General features: G+C 39.8%; 1 protein-coding gene across 1 annotated transcript; it reads left to right on the forward strand.

Moving 5' to 3' along the window:
- The first annotated feature begins 16,138 nt into the window (after positions 1-16,138).
- Positions 16,139-19,051, forward strand: comtd1 (catechol-O-methyltransferase domain containing 1). The gene is made up of 7 exons (XM_079690419.1): positions 16,139-16,283; positions 16,383-16,501; positions 17,194-17,299; positions 17,979-18,097; positions 18,442-18,496; positions 18,585-18,718; positions 18,829-19,051. The coding sequence occupies exons 1-7, from the start codon at positions 16,229-16,231 to the stop codon at positions 18,979-18,981; spliced, it is 741 nt and encodes a 246-aa protein (XP_079546545.1). The 5' UTR covers positions 16,139-16,228; the 3' UTR covers positions 18,982-19,051.
- The last annotated feature ends 7,590 nt before the right edge of the window (positions 19,052-26,641 follow it).

A 26,641-nucleotide genomic window follows, 5' to 3' on the forward strand; every position in this document is an offset into this window, starting at 1 on the left:
AAAGAGGTAACAGTCATTGATTTGGGTACCCAGCTGGTGAAATTAAAAGATTATAGTGAGTGTTAGCTTTGTTCGTTATTCTCGCGTCCAGGAGAGAAGCTTTAAAAAGGGAGACTAATGGAGTCTCTACGAAGGTTCAAATGGGTACTCTAATTAAAAAAGGCGCAGTAATGTTACAAGCAGAATATTGTTCAGTGAGAAAAACAGCTGTTTTCTCGGGCTCTCTCGAGAGAAGGAAGAGCCAGAACCAATCTTCCAGCTGTTAAATATCCTCTGCTGGCTCCTCCCCGTGGGCCGGTTGGCGCGGCTGGGGACCGGCCCTCCACGTCTTTTATGTCCGTTGTTGCGCATAACAGAGGATTCAGACATTGTACGTTAAATATATAACTAAACACGCCTTTTCTCCCCCGTATCTCTTTCATGACTTTTCATTTAATACATTTTAAACGCTGTAATCAATACTCTAAAAATACAGGAAACACTTCACGGCAGTTATCATTTCCGGTAGTTCCGGATGTTGTCACATGCTACCCACGTCTGTAAACAAAACTGTACATTTAATATTCAGCAATAATAATATCTCGACGTCTATAGTTGTAGTGTTAAAACCAGTAGGTTTCGGTGTGCATCACTCCATGTCATTTCACTTCAAAATTCATCTCTATAGGGAAAGGAATATTAGCCACATACTAAATGCTAACCGGAGAGGAAGGTTTTTCAGAATAAAAGCTTTACATCAGACATTGTGCGCGAGAACATCTGGTTTTTCAGTATAAGACGGCATTTAAACATGAGTAATCAAGTCAGCCTTGATTTTAAAGTTTGCAATGGGGGATTATTGAAGAGAATTAAAGTGATTAATAAATCAAGTTATAGTTATGGAATTAACATAAACGGGATGTAAATGAATGGCGTAATGAACTTGATGGGTAAGGTCAGAAATAGATTAGGGTGCCTGTCCAGGTAACATTTTATAAAACAATATTTTAAAAAAAATGATCCAAGCAGAAATCCAAGCTCAATGTCCTTTCCAATAAAAGTGGCCAGCACTAGCTTCAGAAGAAAGTTATTCAAGCGAGAAAGTTGTTGACATCACTAATAGCCTGACCCGTTCGGCCTTCTCTCAAAAGCCAATACCCCAAAACTATCATTAGAAATGTAAAAAAACAACCATGGCTATTATTAATATTCCAGTGACGTGCAAAAATTGCAAGGGAAGAGTACGTGCAGGTAGAGTTGGTAGACATGACCATTTTTAGAGGCGTTTGCCCACCCTCAGGACACATAAACTTTTATTAACTTTACTAGGTAATTTGTTTTCCTTCAAAGCCATTTTTGACATGACTTTTTAATGGGTAGCCTTGATAGTTTATTATCACACAAAATAAAGTAGATGTCAAATGTAAAACATCAGTTTATAGAGGGGAGATCTATGGTTCTGAAATGACATAAATGCCATTTAAATGCCACACATGTTCAAATATACATATGCACATACAGTACATGCTCACACTGTGCACAGACATAGACACACACCTGTTCTGAAATAGAGACATCACATGTACAAGGGTTTTGTCTATTTATTACTATAGGAGAAATAATTCAGCAGCCGTATTCGCTTCCTCTAGATCAATATATAAGCCTCATATTAACAACCTGCTGTTTCAGAAGCCATGTTCATGGAAAAAAATTAGTTTAGAGGATAACAGACACTGACCTTGAGTCAACACCTTGGCAGGAGAAGGCCATGTTTCTGGTGACAGAGTATCTGAAAAACACACAAAGGGAGAAGGATAGGATAATGTTCTGTCTTCAGGGCAACAGCTAATAAAGAGGATACAGCTTTTCGTAATGTGGGGATAAACAGTCACTCAAATCAGTAAATCTTGACTTGTATCTAACAGAGATGCTTTCATGATGGCACAAATCACTGTATTGAGAAAATGACAAACAACAGGAGACATGTTCTTAATGGAAAAACGGTGCTACAAAAAAATCTTTCTATTCACACAGCTTAATAATGGTGGAAGAGGCAGGGCCATGCATTAAAGATAAATAGAGCTGTTACTGAGGTTTTGTCACCAAACAAAGAAGCTGTTTATAGCATAGAGGCCTCGGATAAACCATTTTCTGGCCAAACAAGGTAAATGAAGCATAATTGGAAGCCCATTACCAAATTGAAAAACGGGTGCCTTTTGTTTTAACTGTGTTAGAATCGAACTGAGGGCGCCTTCCCCACTCTGTAAACCTACATCAAACTGCAGGGCTCAATAATTATAATGTTCAGGATCCTTCTGAGGGGCGAAGAAAATCAATAGACTAAGGACAAAGAACCTATAGCCATCACTTAATTCTCTTATCACTGTGATTTAGGGGAAGAGGAGGATGTTAAATAACTGTAAATCTTCTGCTATGACTTTGAGGGTGCTTTATGGCAGTTCTTACAGCGTCTCGTAGACAGAATGTCCATACCTTCCGCAGACCACACAATTTATAGCTTTATTACCCTTTGTCTTAAAGAGCAGGGAGACATAGCAGGGAGGAAGGAGATAACAGCCCAGCACAGGGGCGGTTGGAGGAAAGAAAAAAGTCGGATGCCATCATCGACAGAGAAATATCTCTTTGACAGGTTTACGGCTCAGGAGCAAGGCTTCTATTTGGGGGTGGAAGACGGAAAAAGCCTTGGTCCCCCCCCCCCCCCTCTCCACCTCTCCCTTAACCCCCCAACCATGGGTCCCATACATAGGCCCAAACACAGCCCCTGTAAAGGGAGCAAAATTCAATTTCTGACTTATCCTTCGATCAGATTCACTTTCCTGTTTAGTTGCCTCCACACCAACGCTGCCAACACGCCTTCCTAGAGGTCACAGGGAGGACTGACAAAGGTGGGGGTGAGGCGGAGTGCTTTTACACCACAGAGTCATGAGTTCCTCTGAACCGGGCAGATGCTTCCTCATATTTTCTTGCTGCGCTGACAAGTGGCTTATTGTTTCCCTTGATAAGGGTACAGTGTTCCCGGTAATGGGAATTAGAGGGAGACGTAAGTCACCGAGGCACAGGGTGAGACTGAGTCAATGGGAGATTCTTTATGGACGCAAAAGACACGGTTATTATTATCAGTGCGGTTTAAAAAGAGCAAGACCTCTTATTTGGCTTCAAGCTACTCTCATGGGTAGTGTGAAGGCTGAAAATAAAAAGTTACACTTTGCTTGAACCCTGTGAAATCATTTTCACAGTGTTTTTAGACAAATGCCCCAGACACTCTGCGCTTAACTTTCTCAACTCATGACAACTCACCGTTCAGCGAATTACAGAACCAAACCTTAGTTTTACTGCGTGAGACGAGAAACGAGTACTAGGAATATATAGCTCATGATGGATCTTGATTGATCTGTGGTGTCTCAGTGACCCCGTTTGTTTACTAATATTGAAAAGGTTTATTTCAGTTAAAATACATTTTTGTGGAATTTCATGAGAGACCATGTACAGAGTGATTTATGTTTGCTACGGGAAGATAACATTTAAAATATTATTTGATGTAGTTAAATTGGATCTGTTAAAACGTTTTTTCTGATGCATTGCAGCACTTGTTTGAAATAAAATAATCTGGCATGTGTAACAAAAGAAGATATATTAAGCAATATGTTGTCTCCAAGTGCATTGATTGCTTATTATGGCTGCTTAGAGGTTGCTGTCAACACAACACTGACATACAGTATTATCACCTTTACATTTGATACAGCATGCAAACAGTTGCCTGATTACAAGGCGATAAACAGCAGCATAATGTTTCTGGTTACATGATGAATGTAGCTCACATAATCACACTAATTTTAGCTCTGCTTTGCTCTATGATAACTCCTGAGATAAATATCTGGCTCTTAGCATCTAACTGCTAGTTGCTAAATGTGCCTGTCTGCAATGAGGGTGGAATAAAACTGCAAGCAAACTGAATGTGGATGTGTCTATATGCAACATCGTTATATTGATAAGAACATTCAACTGGAGAAAATATATTTACTGTACAATACTAAAGCATGGATTAAAATAAATTAAAGGAGGCCAACTGTCACGATTCTTGTGTTATGTCACGTTTTTAGTTTTGTATGTCTTGTATTTATTTTGCTCTTCGGTTCTCCCTGTCATGTTTTCCTCCTTGTGTATTGTCTGGTCCCTCTCCCTGTGTTTTTCCTCCCTGTCGTTAGTTTCCCTGTTGTGTCTAATTGTGTTCACCTGTTGCCCTTGTGTTTCTCCTCCACTGCCCGGCTGTTTCTCGTCTCGTGATTACCCCTGCCTATATTTAATATTGTCTCTTCCTGTGTTCAGTGTTGGTGACTGAGTTCACGGTGAGTGTTCTGTTTTGTCCGAGTTATTTTCATTATCCTTGAAATAAAGGTTAATCAGAGTTATCTGCATTTGGGTCCTGCTTCCTTCACTCAACCGTAACACCAACCAAATAAACATGTTAAAAAAACACATTGCTGAAGATCTTTATTGAGCTCTAAACTGGGTTACAAGAAAGCAGAACTATTTCTAAACAGAGTTTGACCCATGTGTCCCCAAACAGAGCTGACATCAAAGTGGATTTTGTATTCTCCTGCTTCATAAGTTATTGTCAACAACTTCTCAGACAAAAATGATTTTTTCCAGAACATCACACTGAACAGCAAACAGGAAGTGAACAAAACAATGGTCTTCTCAAGTGATGAGACAAATGTTTGAAGTCTCAGACTTCAAAACCAACAGCAAATCTATAACAGCTTCCCTTCCTGAAAAGAAACTAGCCTGCTGAAACTTATTTACGGCCATTTTGAGATGTACAATTGGAAATGTTTGTTGGTGCCTCTCAAGCAGGATTATCATGTAAATCTTAACTTTAAACTTAAACAAGTTATCAACCTCCACCTTAGCTGTGATGCATAGCTGGAGAAATGAAAACCAGGAAAGAGGTTTATTACAATTACATACCCTCAAAAAATGATTTGTGGTTTGGAGAAGCTTGAAGCCTGCACTCTCCCACATGGTCAGTGAGCAGAGCTGCAATAAGGGTGTCTTCCTCCTGACAGCTCCCCCTAGGGCCCTGGAATACATTAACCACTGTGGTCCACATGGGTGTTGGGAATAATTACTCACTGCTGCCACATGACACCCTCGATAAATTAAACCCCCCCCTTTAAGTTTTAAAGGCAAATGCATATTGTGGCCATCACTTAGAGGCTGGCCTGTCCGTGCCTGTGCATAATTTGTTGTAACAATGTGTTACCACAACTTGGTAACTGGAGCCAGCAGCTGACTACAGATGAGTGAGCAATGTGCCAATGAAGTTGGAGGGCAAAGAGGAAGTGTGGAGAAAAATTGCATTAGAGGCTCTGCATATGTCCCCTCATAATTAATAAATTCTAGTCTGTCAAGCTATAATCTAATCATGAAGTATGCCTTCATCTGCAATGAATCATTTCTGCACTTTGTTAGCTAAATTGGGGGTAAGACTCCAGACACATCATTGAGATTTAAATGATTTTTCTTTGTGAAAAGCACAGAAAAAGTTAGTGGCCTAACACAAAATGATTGTTAAACCCCTTTAGCTAATGGCTTTAAAAGAAAATGTAATTGTGATTTCATAATTGACATATTAAGCCCAGGGAGCTTACATTTGTTGGCAATGGCAGTGATCCATAAAATCACATTTTCTAACAGCTGCATGTCTAAAAGAGATAATTACATTCTCTATAAACACATATAAAACCTGAGCAAATACACCCAGCAGATGGCTGCGGATTAGGGGTGAGATGGAGATGTCACCCTGTCCCCATGATAGCACATCTGGAAGATAACTCTGGAAAAATACAGCCGGTGATAGGTTCTTTCAATAAAAAGTCTCTAAATACATTTCCACGTTGCAGAAGTTACTACGGCAGTGACAACCCAGAGACAGCCACACAGAGCTGTGGCGAGGAACGTCAACACCTCTACTGAACAAAAAAAACGATGACCTCGAAAACTAATTACGTGTCACACTGAGTTTATATTGAGATTACTTTCCTCTGTATAATATCATTATATTTATGGATAACTCTTGAAACAAATCACTTTGGCTGCCATTTAGCTAGTGTGGATCGTTTTGTTTTTACAGCACTGACATGTAACAACACAGACACATTTGTGAACATCCATGCCAGGTTTCCAGAGTAGAAAGACATTTACCTCGAGCCCTTCTCCACCTCCTCCTTCTCCTCGGTCCAACGATGAACATGACACTTTTCTGTCTTATTAGACTCCTTGGAGCCAATGTTCTGTCATTACATGAAGAGACCAGCGGCTTCAGTTGAGTGAAACTTTATATCCCCTTCTGTCTGTGCTCTTTTCAACATGGACTAATGATCTGGATGAGCAACACGTACACGTACAGTGAGGGTGAGACAGAGCAGGGGAAAGAAAGGGGGAAACATAGCAGATATAATGTAATGTGTAAGATGTGTAACGTGATTAGTCAAGTCCCCGACATAGGCCTTCAGTCAAAAGGCAGCAAAGATCATAGGAAACATTAAGAGAAACCCGTCAGGATGTGAAAGAACATCTGAGTTCTCAGCTGCCGCCATTCATTTTCATAATGACAGTGAATGCGGTTGAAAGCAGTGGGATCTCTGAAGGGCATTAAGCTTTCAACTTTGATTAGATGACTTGCCGAAGATGAAGAGAAATCATTTAGAGGAGGATAAGTGTGTCAGGAGATAATGGCTCCACAGGTGGAATATGGCGGAGAAACACTGGCTCTGAATGAAGGAGCTGATGAAACACAGCCACAACCTGAGAAATCCAGGTGAGCACATTGTTTATCTGTGTGTTTGCATGAAAGCAGCATGCAAATGTGTGTGAATTTGAATGTGCGTTTTTGTACGCATGCTTGCACGAATGCAGTGCTAGTCGTGAGTGTTGTGTGCACGCACGTGCATATCTGCCTGCCAAGGATCTAACTCTCTTTGTGTTTCATGTCAGGCATCTCAGTCTCCTTGACATTTCCCATTCAGGTGGCATGTCTTGGAAAGCAAAACTAAGAGGGATAAATATCTTCAGTACATTCTTTGCTGTATCATATTTAGCCAAATGAATGTCAGAAATGTATTAGTTTGATTGCAAGCTTGAGAAATGGTCCGCCTTTGATCTCAGCGAACATACATTTGTGTTTAACCATCACATTATGCTTAGGCTTATGCCCATAAACCAGTGTGAGGGATTGCCACCAGGAGAATCAAATCGTAGCTGTGAAAGTACAAAATCCTTGAAAGTGTCTTTTAAAAACTTTACGAATGTTCTCTGTGCCCTGACCAAAACAAAACATGATGACAGGTGCCAGTTTACGACATCCCTCTCTTTATCTTTGAGTCTCCTCAATTTCCCCCGACAGAGAGAGAAAAGACAGAGAGAGAGGGGGGAGAGAGAGGGAGCGCCGGGGACCTGAAGTGTGTTTAGGAGGAAGATGGCTGTCAGTAGCTGTCAATCGTTGGCTTTTTGATGCCATCGTCTCGGCACAGGCCTGTCTGTCTCGCAGTGTAACAGCTATCAAAGACTCACTCACAGCAAAGACAGGCGCTAGGGTGGAAACACAAGGAAATCCACACACTCTCTCATTTACACCTGGCATAAACTTTGTGAAATCTGGGTCTGTGAATCATGATGGAGCCGATCGTTCTCACCTGGCCTTGAAGCAATAAACATCTTGAAGTGATGGCATCCCTGTTACTGCAGAGCATATTATTATAAGTGAATGTTTGGGAATAGATTGCAACTCACATTTTAAGTTTTGTTTCATTTTGTTTTGTCGACTTTATTTGTAACATTTGTATTGTAGTTAATGGCTATATAGAAAAAACATTTTAAGAATGCTTTACATATCAAATCAGATCTTTTGTATATTTCTGCCTATTCTTTTTTACTTTGGTAAATATATTGATGCCATATGAGTGTGGTTCTTTATAATAATTTGATATACGTAATCATGCCTGCAGTTATAATTGTAGGTAACTCATTATTATATGATGTTCCCATATTAATTCATATTTCATCCATAAAAGTTGAATCCAAATGTCTAAGAAATATGAACATGTATTTGAACTGTAGCAGTTCAACATATAGTAACAAAATGATTGTTCAGTACACATTGCAGGGGAAACATTTCAATAGAAAAGCACCACAGTTGTGCATTTCCAGTAAAGAAAGAAAGCAAGTCGCACACTGGTTGCCTTTGTTTTCTTATTATTGCCTGCAAGAGACTATTTTAAAGGGAGCGTGTGACTGTACGCTTCTTTGCAGATAACATAAATCTATCCTGCTGTCCTTGGTGGACTGTCTGCTTTTCATCTGGTTCGAGACAGATCACTTACAAGGCCTACAGTTCCCACACCACACCTCTTTATGGTCCGAGACAACATCAGGATGACTGTGTCCAGACGACCAGATCCCAGCTGGACAAAGAAAGCAGGGGAGGAGTCGGTGGCCTCTCCTGTGAGCTCCCTCGTGGGTTGCTTCACTCTGTCTCTTTGGCAGGTACACAGACAGACGGATCAACAAAAAGATGTCAGGATCCACACTCAAGCACACAGCTCAATCCGTGCTGTGCCTGCAGTGTGTATCTGCCTTTCGGGAAGTCCTGTCAGCGCTTACCATTTGGCCTTGAACCTGTGCTAAACTATTGAGTTCATCATGCATAAAACATTAAGGATGTACATCCGAAAGGCTGCGGCTGCCTGTTTATTGGCACTCACAGCTCCATAAACCATTTTCATCCCTCGAAGGATGAGACACACATGCTCTGCAGTCCTATTGATGCCGTTTAACACAGAATATAAACCATAAAACACAATAATAAACATAAGCGGAGCAAATAAATCTGATTCATAATAACCCCGAGGTGGGATTTATGTAAGCATAGATAGAGTCTTTGTGCAAATTGATGGTACAAGCTCTATCACAGCACCAGTGAGACACTAATATAGTCTTATAAACACACCAGAAACACTCTAAAGTAGCTTCATCTCTCCTCTTTGGCTGGCCTAAGTGCTTAAGTAATGTATTGCTTTCATAAGTGTGCAACTTTCTTGGGTGGAAATATGTCTCCATCCTCTGGGTAGTGTGATTAAGAATAAAATACAAAAGAGCATTACTGTGGAATAAATTCAAACAGTGACATAAAGTGTTGCGCTGCAGCAGCTCTCTTTCTGACAGCAGGGAGCTCTTGGGGTATCCATCACCTACACACACTGTCCCCCTGGCACCCGGGCTAATGTATCACCTCTGGATTACAGTAATATCTGTCTGATGGATGTTTTCTGAGTGGAGAGGGCCACATGTACCCCAGACAGGAGCCTCAGTCGCTGGGTGTAGCTCTGAGGAGATGGGACCTCTGCTCCTGGAGGTCTATTATACTTCCATCCCCCTTCTCTCCTGAGCCCACATTTTGAATACCACCTTCCAGTGCATTCATCCTGCTTTCTTTCCAGCTATTTGTGTGTGTATGTACATGCATGCATATCTGCTCACACGTGTTAGTCACAGGTCTCCACTGAGAGGCCGACTGCCATCCCGGGGCGATGCCTGGGTTCCTGCAGTCAACTTTACTGCCTTCATTTGGCCTGATGAATGGCTAGCTGCCTTATCAGTCCCTCTGCCTGCAATCTCAAGTGCTTCCCTGGAGCCTCGCACTGCCTGAAGCGCTGGTCGCTCTCTTCAGCACACACTCGCTCTGCTTCTTCCTCATACACCCTAACAGAGGCGCGCAATTACATACAGATGATCCTATTGTAGATGTACAGTTCAGCAGAAAACGACATGCACGTGAACAACAACAATGCACCAATTGCAGTAGCCAAAAATCTGCAGAGCCTAAACAAACAAACACACACACACACACACACACACACACACACACACACACAGCCAGAAAATCCATCATATTTTATTTCCTCCCCAATGTGCTCATATTTTTATTGTGCCTGCACCATGCACACAAAATATATTTTCTCTTTCCTCTTTTCTTGAGGAAACACAAAAGAAATCACACCTCTCTTTCTTCCTCGCTCTTGCCAAAATAATCAATGCTTTCCAGAGAGGGACTTGTGGCGCGACATGCGTGGAGGGAAGGCAGAAGGATGCAGACATAGCTCCAGGGCTCTGGTTGTAGATAATAAGTGAGGAGCAGTCCTTGGGTATGTTTTACAGCTATCAAGACTCATCATATTTGACATGCATTCTGGTGTTTACACAGTCTCCTCCGTAAAATCCTCTCCAGCTATAGAAGGGAACAGGGTGCAGGGAGCACACACAACGCAGCACGTACACACACAGAGGTGCTTTTTGTGTGCCGGTTGTTGCCTTTGCTTTAAGTCCCTCTTTTCCTTTTTTCTCCATGTCCCATCTCTTATCCAAGGCACAATTGGCGGCGTTAGCACCTGTCAGCTGACTGACTTCTTGTTCCCGGTGGCTTATGAAAAAATCATGGCTACTGGGCTTCAGAGGCTGCTTTCCCATCAATATGAATTCACCATGGTCTGCATGCAACATTAGGCCAGGCCCTGTTTTCATACAGCGAGCCACACGCTCTTTCGTCTGTGATACACAAGAGGAAATGAAAAGAGTAAATAGTCCTTTTAGAATGTTGCATTCGATCATGGGTGGAACCAAGTCGCCTATGAAAGAGACCAGTATACTTGGCTCTCAAAAGCATTTGCTTTCCATCCCCAGATATTACGGCCCTGTGCTCTGTTATTAGTGTGTCCTGTTTTACTGTAAATGCAACAGCACAATTCTCAGTAAAATCCGACATGGTTGTCCCCTATTGTTATATTCATTTCCACATTTACCTGGGTAACTCTGTTTACAGTGTGTGCTTTCAGTTTCAGTGCTAAAGCAATACTTCATCTGGTACGTATGAGGACTATGCAGAACTGAACAAACCAAACACCCACACCAAAAACAACATGATGGATGTTTGCAGCTGTTATATAGATGCTGAATTATTATGTAAATGTTTACTCGTATAAAGAAAATACAGTAAGGTAGGTATAGTCAAGCATACAAAACTGCTTCATGTCCCCATATACTGTAAATTATCTTAATCTGAAGTTCTGATCACAAGCACACACTATAAAAACACACACAAAATAAAAACGAACTCTAAGGATTAGGAAGAAAAAAAGATTCCATTTCACAAAGAGTTATTTTGGTTCTGTTTTCTAATATGTATTTCTATCTTTTGAGATGTTGCATGGTAACCTCTATTTAGTTTACCTCTTTACACCCTAATCACAGATTGAAACAAACACAGAAGTAATGCACAATATTGTTAAGGCTTTTTTTAAATGAATAGTTTTAATATGTTAGTTTCAGTATGATACCTGAATTTTGGTAGTGAAATCTAAATTATTTAATTCCTTTAGGAAAATACAAACATATTTTCATTTAATGAAAAGGAGACAAAATTGTTCAACATCTACACAAAAGAACAGCTTAAAAAAATACTTAATAATGTAAGGATAACAATTTTTGACCAAAACTATTTTTCAACACCCATTGCTAGATACAAAACTGTATCAGATCATTTAGATTCAATATGCAGCCTTAGTCATAAGTGGTTGAAAGTATACAGTATGGGTTTGTATAAATGAACATACAAGAAAAATAATGAACATCTGCTCTCAAATAATTGCCGCAGCCAAATGGTGAAATGACTCTGAAATATTAACCATAAAAAAAGGACTAATTTGGCCTTCACTTTACATCTGCTTGGCTCGGACCTGCTGCCTTCCCTCTGCTTTCCTTCATCTCTGTATCTCTCTTAGCCTTTTAAACACGCTGAAAGTCAATTAACCACCCCACTTCTCCCTGACATCATCGCGCTAATACAAGCTGCTCTTGACCTTATGTTTGTGTGTCTTGAGCGGATGGGAGCGCCATGCTTTTCCCTGATTGGATTAACTTCAGATGTGGTCTGTGTCCGGGTCTATTACAGAGGCTGTGTTGTGATTTTGAACCCCAAGCCCAACCTCCCCCGAAGCCCCACTGTCCCACCCCTCTCCTCCTTTACACCTCCCTGAAGGCCTGCTCTCCCAACACGCCATCTCCCAACACCCCACACATGAAGAATTGTCACACACACATATGCGTGTGCTCATGTCTCCAAACAGTCATATCCCATGTGTCTCCTGCACAGTGATGGAATGCCCGGAGAAAGCCTCCTCCCCTGCAGCCACATGCTCCCTCTCTCTTTCTCTCTCTGCTCCCTATTTCTGAGTCCGGAGGGGTCATCGCAGACAGAGGGCTTATAATCAACTCAATTAAGCGAGTCTTATTGCCATGGCAAATTGGTCTGGGTCATAACATTATCATTAGCGCCTTAAGTGCGGTCACAATGGGACACGGCAGTCAGATGAGAGTGAGACTAATAGGAAGGAAGTATGAAGTGACTCTGGACAGGAACAGAGAGTATGATGAGCAAATACAAATGTGACTTTCTGCGTACAAAACAATGGAGGAAGTTCATTGTTAAAGGGGTATGGGGCAGTTAAAATATAAGTATTCAATACTGCTACAGAAACAGAGCATATTTCTTCTGAAAGTGACTGACAAGCCCTGTGTTGTGTTGTGGGAGCAGCTCCAGTGTGTACACTATGATATAGCTGGGAGACCTGCTGGCTTAAAAAGCAAAGGTTCACCTAGTAATTGTTTCTCAGGATATGACATTTGTCTCTTCTTGTGGCTTGCTCAAGGTGTCAACACCTTTCATATAGCCAAGATTTTTTCACCGAGGCTCACGTGCCCCGGAGCAGCCTGTTTGATCTTTTTGAGGACTGTCAACTTATTGTGTGACTCCATGGAAATTGAATTATGTATTTATTTACACGCCGGGTTAATAGAATAGATGCCTAGGTGATTTGAAAGTCAAACAACCGCACCTGCCATTCATTTTCTGAAGCAGATCCTCTGTTTTGTTCTGTACGGCTTGAATACACAAAGAGAGGATGATGAATTGAATGGCTTATCCTCAACATTCACGCTCCAAAATACGCTGTAGTTTAATACAGCAGCGATAAATCCAGTTTTCCATGATTTAAAAAAGCAGTTATGGGGAATATGTTTGCTATATCCTTATCTACATTTTGCAACTCTCCAAGTGGCCTACATAAACCAATGCTCTTTGGTGAGAAACACTCGTTGGGTTCTTGCAAAGCAGCACTGTGGCCCAGTTTGAGTAAAATCAGTGTCGATGCATCTGTAATGGTGTGTACTGGTGCGTGTGCACGTGAGCGAGCCTCCTCCGGAAGCTTTAAACAGACTTGTCATGTTGGGAGATGCTGCTGTCAGACAGAAGACGAGTCTGAGGATGTCAATTGAATGCCGAGAAAATGTCTGTCAGTCGTTTTGACGTTGGTCTCTCCATTGTGATTAGCATCACTTAATATTCATGCGTTCTTATCTGCCTGCTGAGACGGTGCCAAACTGACTGCTGTTATTAGAGTGCATCACAAGCAGCCTCCCCCTGATAAACACATGGAGGATGTAACAGCCATGTGGCATTACAAGCATGTCAATATGTGTCGCTCTGTGTACTCTGTGAGGGTGTCACAGGTCAATTCAACAAGAGGAAAGTGATATTACTTCCCAGACAGGGGAGTGAAGGCCTGGCTCTCTTTGTGCCTCAGCCTGTGTGTGCATGGAGGAGACTGTGGATTAGCTAAACAACACTGCCACTTGCTGTTCACTTGAAGGTACTAGAATCCAAGGCAATGCAGCTTGGATAACCTCACGAGTGCCGAGAGGCCTAAAGCTTTCATACATTTTGTGAACTTATTTCAGGAGTTTCTCAAAAACGCTTTAAAATCAAAGACAAGGCACATACGAGTTAAAGGGTATCGGTTTTAAATCACTCACATATCTATATATTATTTGCATAATTTAAAAGCCTTTTTTTCACATTGTACAATGTCTTCCCTCCCATGCGCTAAATGGATCAAAATAGGAACCCCTTGAATTATTTTGTTTCATATTAGCAGTTGTATGTGTCAGTTATGTTTTCTTGTTCCTCTACCACATCGTTTTTTCTACCTCTGAGAGAGTGTGTGGATGTGTATCGTTGTGGCACTCTGACAGTCACGGCCGGGAGGAGGAACAGTGGTGTGCTCGCTGCAGATGGCAGCACACATTTTTTCATTCCTTAAACAGACACAAAAAGCAGCTGAGGGACCAGGGCCTGTCTGTAGAATGTGCTGGGGAAGAGTAGGTACTTGGCACAAGTAGCAGAAACAATTAGCGTCACATAAGCAGAGGCCTAAAGCAGCTGGAGAGAGAGAGAGGGATGCTGGAAAAACACGGCATCTCATTTTCGCAAGAGGACCTTATCAGAACTGTGTGTGCACTCTGAGAGATCTCTTTCCTCTTCCTCGTCACATCTAAAAAACGATCTTTAGAGACAGTGTGCATGTCATGGCTCATTTAATTGATGCGTTCATGTCGGCAGCGTGTTATTGTTTGCATCTGTGCATTCTTAGTTAGGGAATAGACAGAGGAAGCTCTGTGTCCTTGGAGAGACCTGGCATCCCACTCACATCCCCAAAATCCCTTTTTGAACATTCCTGGTTACCGTCTTCCCCGTTTCCGTTTTGATGTTGAAAGACTACGCGATCTGAAGTGTGGCTCATAAACACACTCTACTAGTGCTCTGCAAAACATTGGGCTCATTACATTTTACAGATGAGAAAGAATATTTCAAATGTTGAATAAATCACGACATAAATGTTTTCTACCAAGTGAAAACATGGTTACAAATCTAAAATAATAGGTATGAATAGGTTTATGTCTTTCAATTACATACCCATACCCCCATTGACAAGTTGCTAGACTCTGACTTTACAATAGTATTTGAACTTCTTTCAAAGTTAAGGACATATTTAAGTATAGTGCACGTTGACCTCTTTCTCTTTGTGTCCAGATTCTATGTCAAACAGAAGCTGTTTCCATAAGCACTAGTCAGCTAACTCACTGATGTCAGTTACACACACTGTAAACCTCATCTAAACTCAAAACAATTAAAGTGTTTGATTGCCTTAATTACTTTAAATGTAAGTATTTATATTTCCGAACACAAATATGATAAATTAACCATTGAAAAATAAGAGGCAGATCGACCTCATTTTTAGTTGCTTCCCTAAAGCAAATATATCTGCATTTTACGCGAGTTTGTGTTCTGTATGGCACTTATTGTAAGTCCTTTTGGATAAAAGTCTCAGCTAAATTAAATATTCAATGAAAGAACTGAAACGTTGACTTTTATTAAATGTATTGTGTAAACAGATTTCACATAACTGTATTAGGTTAGGTGAAAGCAATAATATTACGTTTAAAGTAAAATATATTAGGTTGAACTTAATATTATTGCTTTCAAAAAACGTAATACATTTAATTAAAGTCAACTTTTCGGCTGTTTCAGTGTAATATAAAGCTATGTATTGATATAAACCCTTTTACCACAAGGGGGCAGTATTTTACATTAAACCTTCAAACACACATTAGTTCTCTCTACACCAAACACATCTCATTTGTAAAATAAGCAGTCACAACTTGGTCCTCTCATTGAATACTGTATGAAACCTTTATGAACACTGAAATAAAGAGTCTGGCTTTCCATTTGAAACTAATTTTATTAGAGTGTCTTCCATGTTTTGTGGTCAACTCGCAGGACATTTACAAAGTTTGGAAAGTGTTGTCTGGTGAAATACACAAAAGTTCTTATTCAATGAGTTTTAGCGAAATACATTGTTGAGCAATAGTGGACATTCAGCAAGACTGTGAGAACATCAAACACAGATAAAATAGTCCAAAGTGCGCTTGTTTGAATTGCAAAATAACCACTGCAATATTTTGAGATTCTGCTAATAAAGAATAACAAACTCATTTAAATACAATTTGGTCAGTGTTGGTGCTAGTGTTTCTCATGAGACTTTACTGTGTAAGTTATTTAATCAATTTAACCTTTTGATTTAAACAACTGTTGTTTTTCTTCTAAAACACCCCCACTTTTGAAATATATCCGGAAAATCAATAAATGTAGGCTTCCTCCCAACAGATTAGGTAAAGCAAACACAGGATGTACTGTATAAATAGGACTGACAGAGACTTTCAGTGGATTTAAAGTAAAGCTGGTCAACATTTCTTCATCAAAGCCAGATCCGAGAACATAATGGCTATAGATATCAAAACAATGTTCTTCCTTGGACTTGCTGTTGTACTAACAGGTACAGTATGAGATGGTGGTTTTGTTTATAATCTGGCAGAGGAGAGACATTTCTTGGGTCGTGGTAACAGTCGCTTCTGTTCTGGTTCTCCTCGGTCAGGTGTGGGAAAGTCTGCCTTCATCGGGAAGAGTCACAGCGGAGGGAAGGATGATCCTGTGCTGCAGTATATCGTCAACAACTCACTGAGAGAGCACCCAGTCCTCACCAAACTCAGATTGGTAAGAGAAACAACAAACCCTCATAATCTGGTGTCACCTGTTGAGATGAAGAAAGCATAGTAATTCACTTATTGTCCAAGCAAGATACCCCTGAATTGTCTAGTGTTTCACTCTGATGCTGCTATGGCCCTGACCAGGTCAACGATCTTCGGTCACATCCAAGTTTTTATCTCTACATTTGATTCCCATGAGGTTCAGTTCAGAATTCTTTTGATCACTTTAGTTTAGCATGAGCACGAGCCTGCCAAGATTTATCAACATGCTGAAGCCATCAGCAGGTTATTTAGCTCAGACGATGGTTGGTGGGTCGTCTAGAAGAGCTTTGGGCTAAAAACTAAAAATGATTTAACTTTGAAGTTTTTAATTTAATCAAACTTTGAAACTAGATACCTTTAAAAAGAAGATGAAGACAAACCTGCTTAGAATTGCATATGTTCATTGTGCATTAAGTGTCACATTTATTTTTCTTTGCTTTCTATATAAATACAATACATTTAAAGATAATTACCAGAGTGCTGCATATCATTTCTGTCTCCAAGTAATACACTTACAAGATCACCAGAGGGCAGCACAGTGTCATAAAACCCCCAAACAGCGACTGAGTAGTACTAGGAGATGTGTATCCATTTAGCCAGATAATATAATGAATCATGATCAACTGTTTATTACATAGTTTGATATTTTCCTTTCAGAAAACCCTTGAGGACCCATGGAGCATCATGATGGTTGCCAGTGAGCAAGCTCAGTTTATGGCAAATCTTATAAGACTGATAAATGCAACTAAAGCCATTGAAATTGGTGAGATAATCAAATCTAGACTATGGCAGCAATAAGGGTCATATTTATTGGAACTGAACATCTGATTGTGAAATCAAATTTGTCATAAAATCTTACTGTTGAAAATCAAATACATATTACTCAGTAATATAAAGTCAACAGTATTTATGAGTATATTATTGCTTCAGAGTCTATGGTAAAATATCTTATTCTGAAAGCTATCTTTGTGATTGTATGACAAAACATGAGCTGAAAGCACAGAGACTTGGTCAATTCTATTTAGGCTCAATTGATGATTTAAGTTTGATGATTAAGTAAGTAAGATTTTGCTATTGAAATTAAGATGAACATTTTTAATTGGATTTACAGGTCCTAAAATGACCAGTTGCATTCAAACAACTTTAATAAGTGTCTAAAAAAAAGTGTTATGAGCACAAATTGTAAATGGCACATCCTGAATTTGCCTACTCTAGATTCTCAAGAGGGGAATTTAAATTGCATCGATTTATATAGATATTGATTTACTGCTGTGAATTTAACTGTACTCAATTTTCGACAGTAAGTTCGGATTGCATGCTTTATATGGGCATGCAGTTGCTTTCATATAAACACGTTTTTATTTGCTTCAATAGAAGCCTCTGATATTTGAATCATTTTTAAGGGATATTATTCAGGAGTTAACTTCACATTTCTGTTGCAGGGATGTACACTGGGTACAATGCTCTGAGCATGGCTTTGGCCATGCCACAAAGTGGAAATGTAGTAGCTTGTGAAATAGAAGAAACCTATGTGGACATCGCCAAACCGTTTTTTAAAGAGGTGAGAACATTTCTTTGTGAATATTACGTCAAGTCTTCAACACAAGATAAAAAAGACACAGTACAGCCTGGTGCTTGTGTCTCATTTGAATTTGTAACTTTAGTGAGATTGATTGATGCTTCTGTCAGAGCAAGATTGTGCAGCAGACAGCAGACTGCACATCTACCTTCTGTCAGTGTGTCTTCACAAAATGTTGCCAGCTGGAGAATAAAAAAGGTGTCTGCTCAGGAAACTGTGTCACCCAAACAGGAAAATCAATTCCTGTTTAGCCTTGCCTAACATTCTCTTTCAAAAAACAATTAAAGATTCTGCACAACTCTCATATAATGTAACCTTTTCTGTAGGCTGGAGTTGAAAATAAGATAGATGTACGCCATGAAATAGCAATGAAGACACTAGGTATGTTTTTGTAGACATCTCAGTTATGTTTTTTTTATCAAAGAAAATGGACTTTGGACATTTTAAATGTATATCTCTGTTTCATCAGATGAACTGATTGCAGCCGGGGAAGCTGGAACATATGACTTTGTGTTCATCGATGCTGATAAATTAAACTATGACAGATACTACGAGAAGTCGTTTGAGCTCATACGAACAGGGGGCATCATTGCCATTGACAATGTAAGTACACTTTTCATAAGCAGGATCCAGCTTGCTGTGGGATTTAAAGGTGTGCAGCATGCTAAGACTGGGACCAGAATGAATCAGCAGTGTTGTGTTTGTCTTTGAAGGTGCTGTGGAGTGGAAAGGTTGTGAACCCTGCTCCCAGTGACCTCACCTCCCAGGCTCTGGATGCTCTCAATAAAAAGCTTCACAAGGACCAGAGGATCGATCTGAGCATGCTCCCTGTGGGAGACGGGCTGTCCATTGTCATTAAACGCTAAATGATGAGTTGAAAAGTTCCATGCTTGGCCTGCTTAAGATTTACTAAATAAATAAAATGATAGTATATTGCCTTCTCTATGTTTTTGTCTGCAACAGCAATCATCCATCAGATTACATATTACACAACTCCCTCTCTGTGTTCACTGTTTTACAAAGACAGCAATCATGAAAGAGCTATAAATACAGTTTCATCAAGTGACAATACAGAGTGCTTCAGCTCAGCATCGTAACAAAACAACATATCATTATTTTTAAATAGAGGATGTCTTTGTTAAGGATATAAAAAAATGTGTTTTGTTTTCAGGCTGATGAGATCAACTCTGTCTGTAGCTAGAATACACTGTACATTTAAAAAAAATACAGGCTATAGAAGTGGAGTAAAGTAAAAGTGCCAATTACATTTTTTATAGAGCTACATTTAAGTACTGTAAAGTGTGATGAACATGTCAGCCTTTATACAGCACAAATGTTAACATCAAAATAGCAATAAGACATACTGAAAATACAAGTTTAGGCTTTTAAAGAATGTGTAATGAGATTACTGTTAAACATTACTGTAAGCAAAATAAAAATAACAATCATACTTCATTTTTAACAACTATAGTGGTTTATGTTAAAATGTTGGCCATCATGTCGTTATTTCCTGATTTAACAAAAAAATTAGATGTAGATTTTTTTTTAATGAAAGTCATGAGCAGTTTGAGCATCTTAGAATATACTGCTGGGGTATAAACAGTATATTCATTCATATTTATATACTGCTTAAACAGTGGAAATATGGTCTAGCAGTGCTCGTAGGACTTATTTAAGTATATGTGGTTGAGTTAAATTATATTGATGTAAAATATTTCCCTCCAATATGAAGCCTATTGTGCATTAAATGCAAACACTGCGTCACAACAATTGTGACAAAGTACCTGACTACATGTAGCCTACTGAAAATAAATAATAATAGCAAAACACACTGAAGAAAAGTTTTGGAGGAACGAAAACTTAACCACCAAGTGCAACCACATGACTTGATTTCCAGCTTTTCATCAGGATATATGTAAATATGTATTAAACAATTTATTATAAGAGGTGTGAGCCTTGATCTGAAGTCAGTAAGAAGTGAAGGAAAAGTATGTGGTGTTTTAAATGACGTCATCTAAAAGCAGTAAAGCAGGTTGGTCGTGGAACACTGTAGAGTTATAGAAATGAAAGATCTTAACAATGCAAACGCTCTCTAATAATAATAATAAAAATAATAATAATAACAATAACAATACTAATAACAACAGTTATAATAATAATAATAATAATAATAATAATAATAATAATAATAATAATAATAATGTACAGAAGCATTATTTTGTTGAGGTTGGTCAGTCCTTTCACGTCACTGCTTTCTGCGACAAATCGCGGTGTAAGCTCTCATTAAACATCAGCTGATGCTTCACCTATTCAGCACTCCGGACAGCTCTGTTCTGCACACCGAGCAGATGGAGTCGGTATAAAAACCCGTCCTCTGCAGCGGAGAAACACCACCACAGCCTGAGTCTCAGCATGGAGAACAGACTCCGCTTTCCGCACAGGAAAGCTCAAGATGAGTATTCACAGTGCAAGCCGACACGTTCGGGCTTAGATAGCAGGGCCGTCTCCACCGGCATGGATTTGACTGACCCTGGGAAGTTTAATGAGAAGGAATTGATGCATGGCTTAAACGATCGTCTCGCAGGATTCATAGAGAAGGTGCACCACCTGCAGTACCAAAATACTCTGCTAGAGAGAGAAATCGGTGAGATAAGAGGGAAAGCGAAACCCGCATCTCGTCTGGAGGAAGAGTATGGACCAGAGCTCAGGAAACTGAGGCAGCTGCTTCAGGAAATCACTCATCAGAAGCATCAGATTGAAGTCGAGCACGACAATTTTGAGGAAGACCTGTCCAATTTAAGGAGACAACATGACCAGGAAGCGAGGAGCAGATCGGATGCAGAGAGCGATATCGTGGTCCTCAAGAAGGACATTAATGACGCGTATCAGGCTAAACTACAGATGGACAAGAAAGCGCAGGCTCTCGTGGATGAAATCCAGTTCCTGAAGGGAAACCATGAAGCCGAGGTGTCAGAGATAATGGATCAAATCAAGGATGCACAGGTGACTGTCAAGGCGCATGCATTTGGAAACTCCGGAATTACTGCGGCACTCCGGGACATCAGGGCACAACTGGAAGGTCATACAGTGTCTGAAGTCCAGCAGCAGGGAGACAATTTCCAATCTCAGTTTGCAAGGCTAACAGAGGCAGCTGAGAGCCAGAGAGAGGCGTTAAAAGCGACCCAGCAAGAGATCCAGGAGTACAAGAAGCGCCTTCAGGCCAAGGACATCGAGCTGGACTGCACTTATGGCACCAGGGAAGCGCTTCAGAAGCAACTCCGTGACGTGGAGGATCGCCACCAGGAAGAAATGATTCATTACCAGGTGAGACTCACTCTGTAAAAGCATAGTTTAATAAAGAAAATTGTCTAAATAGGGTCCAGTAACACACTTTCTTTCTCTCCTGTTTCAGAACACAATCAAAGAACTAGAAAATGAGCTCATAAATTGCAAATTTGACATGTCTGGTTACCTGCGGGAGTACCAGGACCTGTTGAATGTGAAGATGGCTTTGGATGTTGAGATAATGACTTACAGGTAAGGTTTGCTGATTTCTAAATGGGGTTAACTGTTAGAGAGGGACTCTTGTTATTTCAAAGGCTAGCTTCATTAAAGATTAAGAATTATGAGTTTAAGAAAAAAACTATTAAACAAGGTATGGTTAAATGCAAACAATCACAATGTTTTATTATGTGAATATGGTCGATTATAAACTAATGTATAGATGAATTGCATTGCCTGTTGAAAATATAAAATACATGATTAAGGCTGCTTCAATCTAAACCACTATCTTAAAAGACACAACATTCTGTACATTTATTTGTTATTAACTGTTTTGTTTGTTGGTCTATTAATGAACTGACTCGAGCTCCGAATTGTTTATTATTACCTCAAAGAAAGGGGGATGTGTTGATTAGATAGATACACACTCCTACCACAAGGTGTCGCCACATAGTTGTGATCTATGTGTAAATCCACATATAAGGTAAAAGACCTGAACAAGACCTGTTGATGAAAGATGGCTAAGACTTTAGTACGGAGCACGAGTCAGTTCATTTAAGACCAACAAACAAAACATTAACTTGACCAATAATGTTTGCAAAATGTAGTCATTTATACTGTCAAGTACTGTAACTCATTCATTGGTTACTAAACTGTCTAAAGCGGGTTAATAAAGCTTTAAAAAGTATTAAAACTGTCACTATGAAAAGTGCTTCAATATAACTTAATCATTAAGATCGGAAGAGAACATCAATAATGTTATATTCTATACATAAAAGCTTTTAAACCATATATTATTATGTAACCCCTTATGTTATCATCAACATTTTGATAAGCAACCAATACGTTTTCAGATTGTATTAATTGTTAAAAGTGACTAATTACTCACCTCTTCTAAAGACCATTAGTATGTTTTTGCAGTTGCTTAAATCTTTCATTTAAATGTTCCTTATACAGCTTTAGCCTTTATTTTATCTCATGAAGTCCCTAAGTGACACACACTGAACCGTCTGGTGGGTCATTTGATTTTGTGTTGCCATAACAACATGTCCAAGATGTCCATGTGCCAGACTAACACATTTGACACAACTAGCTACATTTCAAAAGCTTTTTGTTGTTGTTGTTGCTAAAGGTACAATTCAAGCCATTTAAGAATGTAAATGCTTGCACAACATGTCCTTTATTACATTTAACCTGTTGTGGAAACATTTCTTGATCAAATTGATATGAAACAAATGAGACAAACATCGCTGTGACACTGATGTCACATCGGGACTTTAACCCTAAACTTTCACAGTAAACCCAAAGTGACATATATGCACAATTAGAAATATGATTAGGATCTGCTCAGTTAATTTAGCTGATTCAATTATATTTAGTTAATATATTCTTTATTCTTCAATTCAAAGAATGTTCAAACTAATTTAAATCAAAAAATCATCCTCATTAATTAAGTTATAAATAACAGTTACTTTACCATTAAAGCCCAATGTGACATATATGTCACATTTCAGATATTTGACACTAGGGGGGTTACTTGTCAGAAATGTGTTCTATGTAGTCTATTTAGTCTAAATTATGTTCCCCTTAATTTCCCCAAAAGTAAAAATGGGTCTGGGTTGTTATGGGTTAAAATAAATGTTATATCAGAAGTGTACATTTGTCACAGCAGATTTAAATCTGTGTCCTATACCTTGCAGGAAACTTCTCTGCGGTGAGGAGGCTCGTCTGACCGCGATGTCCGACACCCACGTCTCCCTGCCCTACATCTACCACCAGTCCCCCGTTTACACGCTGCCCTGTCTGAGACCGGGAGGCCCACACAGACGCGCCGAGCCCCACTACAAGTTCGTGGAGGAGATCATAACGGAGACCACCAGGGAAATAGAGATGTCCGAATATGAGGAGACGGGTTCAGAGGAGACAGATGAGCAGGAGGGTACCAAAAGAGATAGAGGGAGCAGTGAGGAAGAGATGGATAATAAAGACAGTGGAAACGTGGAAAGAAAGCAGATGTCTGACAGTGAGCAGAATCAAGTAGCACCGGCTGGGGATTTAGAATGTGTTGCTGGCAGTCCTGCGGAGGTGGATGATAGTGACAATGGTCAAAAAAGTAAAGAAGAGACTGAAGCAGGTGAGGATGAAGAGGATATAGATACAACTACTCTTAGCACAGTCGTATTAAGTGAAAATCTTGATGAGAAGGATAACGAGCAACAACAAAGAGTAGCTGAAGAGACAAAAGAAGAGAAAGAAGTTGGAGGTACAGTGGTTGAGAAAGATATCTCTCAAAAGTCAGATGATTTAAAGCCAGAGGTCCTTGATAGTAAAAAAGAAGATGCTGAGAAAGATAGTTTTATTCCAGCTCAAGCAGAGAAGGCTGTTGACGAGTCCTCAGCTCAGGTCTCTAAAGAATCAGACAAAACTCAAGAGCTAAGCAGTGTTGAAGAGCAAGATAAGGTACCTGCTCTAGAAACTGCAGATCTAACAGTAGACACAAAAATCACTCTTTCAGAGCTTTCAGAAAAGACTCAAGTATCTTTGAGTACACCAAAGAGTGAGGCAAAGGAAAGCAAAGTCTTATTAAGTGAGAGCCTTGATGAGAAGGATAACCAACAACAACAAAAAGTAGCTGAAAAGACAACATCTAAAGAAGCTCCAGGTACAATGGTTGAGAAAGAGATCTCTCCAAAGTCAGATGATTTAAAGCCAGAGGTCCCTGTGGAGGATGAACTTCTTAAAAAATCTTATAGTAAAAAAGATGATGCTGAGAAAGATTTTATCCCAGCTCAAGCAGAGAAGCCTGTTGACGAGTCCTCAGCTCAGGTCTCTAAAGTATCAGACAAAACTCAAGAGCTAAGCAGTGTTGAAGAGCAAGATAAGGTACCTGCTCTAGAAACAGACAAGAAACCCATAGATTTACCAGGAGAGACAAAGAGCACTCTGTCCATTGAGAAAGATCTTTCAGAAAAGGTTACAGTATCTTTGAGTACACCAAAGAGTGAGGAAAAGGAAAGCAAAGTCTTATCAAGTGAGAGCCTCGATGAGAAGGATAACCAACAACAACAAAAAGTAGCTGAAAAGACAAAAGAGGAGAAAGAAGCTCCAGGTACAATGGTTGAGAAAGAGATCTCTCCAAAGTCAGATGACTTAAAGCCAAAAGTCCCTGATAGTAAAAAAGATGATGCTGAGAAAGATAGTTTTATCTCAGCTCAACCAGAGAAGCCTGTTGACGAGTCCTCAGCTCAGGTCTCTAAAGAATCAGACAAAACTCAAGAGCTAAGCAGTGTTGAAGAGCAAGTTAAAGTACCTGCTACAGAAACGGCTGTGAAAACTGCAGATCTAACAGTAGACACAAAAATCACTCTTTCAGAGATTTCAGAAAAGACTCAAGTGTTTTTGAGTACACCAAAGAGTGAGGCAAAGGAAAGAAAAGCCTTATTAAGTGAGGGCCTTGATGAGAAGGATAACCAACAACAACAAAAAGTAGCTGAAAAGACAACATCTAAAGAAGCTCCAGGTACAATGGTTGAGAAAGAGATCTCTCCAAAGTCAGATGATTTAAAGCCAAAGGTCCCTGTGGAGGATGAACTTCTTAAAAAATCTGATAGTAAAAAAGAAGATGCTGAGAAAGATAGTTTTATTCCAGCTCAAACAGAGAAGCCTGTTGACGAGTCCTCAGCTCAGGTCTCTAAAGAATCAGACAAAACTCAAGAGCTAAGCAGTGTTGAAGAGCAAGTTAAAGTACCTGCTCTAGAAACAGACAAGAAAACTGCAGATTTAACAGAAGACACAAAGAGCATTCTGTCCATTGAGAAAGAGCTTTCAGAAAAGGTTACAGTGTCTTTGAGTACACCAAAGATTGAGGCAAAGGAAAGCAAAGTCTTACTAAGTGAAAGCCTTGATGAGAAGGACAACCAGCAACAACAAAAAGTAGCTGAAAAGACAAAAGAGGAGAAAGATGCTGCAGGTACAGTGGTTGAGAAAGATATCTCTCTAAAGTCAGATGATTTAAAGCCAAAAGTCCCTGATAGTAAAAAAGATGATGCTGAGAAAGATAGTTTTATCTCAGCTCAAGCAGAGAAGCCTGTTGACGAGTCCTCAGCTCAGGTCTCTAAAGAATCAGACAAAACTCAAGAGCTAAGCAGTGTTGAAGAGCAAGTTAAAGTACCTGCTACAGAAACGGCTGTGAAAACTGCAGATCTAACAGTAGACACAAAAATCACTCTTTCAGAGATTTCAGAAAAGACTCAAGTGTTTTTGAGTACACCAAAGAGTGAGGCAAAGGAAAGAAAAGCCTTATTAAGTGAGGGCCTTGATGAGAAGGATAACCAACAACAACAAAAAGTAGCTGGAAAGACAACATCTAAAGAAGCTCCAGGTACAATGGTTGAGAAAGAGATCTCTCCAAAGTCAGATGATTTAAAGCCAGAGGTCCCTGCGGAGGATGAACTTCAGAAAACATCTGATAGTAAACAAGAAGATGCTGAGAAAGATAGTTCTATCCCAGCTCAACCAGAGAAGCCTGTTGACGAGTCCTCAGCTCAGGTGTCTAAAGAATCAGACAAACCTCAAGAGCTAAGCAGTGTTGAAGAGCAAGATAAGGTACCTGCTCTAGAAATGGCAGTGACAACTACAGATTTAACACAAGAGACAAAGAGCACTCTGTCTGTAGAGAAAGAGCTTTCAGAAAAGGTTACAGTGTCTTTGAGAACACCAAAGATTGAGGAAAAGGAAAGCAAAGTCTTACTAAGTGAGAGCCTTGATGAGAAGGACAACCAGCAACAACAAAAAATAGCTGAAAAGAACAAAGAGGAGAAAGAAGCTGCAGGTACAATGGTTGAGAAAGAGATCTCTCTAAAGTCAGATGATTTAAAGCCAAAAGTCCCTGATAGTAAAAAAGAAGATGCTGAGAAAGATAGTTTGATCCCAGCTCAAGCAGAGAAGCCTGTTGACGAGTCCTCAGCTCAGGTGTCTCAAGAATCAGACAAAACTCAAGAGCTAAGCAGTGTTGAAGAGCAAGTT

The sequence above is a fragment of the Notothenia rossii genome (genome assembly GCF_949606895.1).
Source record: "Notothenia rossii genome assembly, chromosome: 6".
In the NCBI taxonomy this organism is placed as follows: Eukaryota; Metazoa; Chordata; class Actinopteri; order Perciformes; family Nototheniidae; genus Notothenia; species Notothenia rossii.

What these genes read in the sequence shown, in the direction of transcription:
- comtd1 (XM_079690419.1), top strand. Translation starts at nt 16,229, where the DNA reads ATGGCTATAGATATCAAAACAATGTTCTTCCTTGGACTTGCTGTTGTA. An exon ending in AACTAAAGCCATTGAAATTG is followed by an intron (nt 17,300 to 17,978) that starts GTGAGATAATCA and finishes TTTCTGTTGCAG; the next exon opens with GGATGTACACTGGGTACAAT. An exon ending in AATAGCAATGAAGACACTAG is followed by an intron (nt 18,497 to 18,584) that starts GTATGTTTTTGT and finishes CTGTTTCATCAG; the next exon opens with ATGAACTGATTGCAGCCGGG.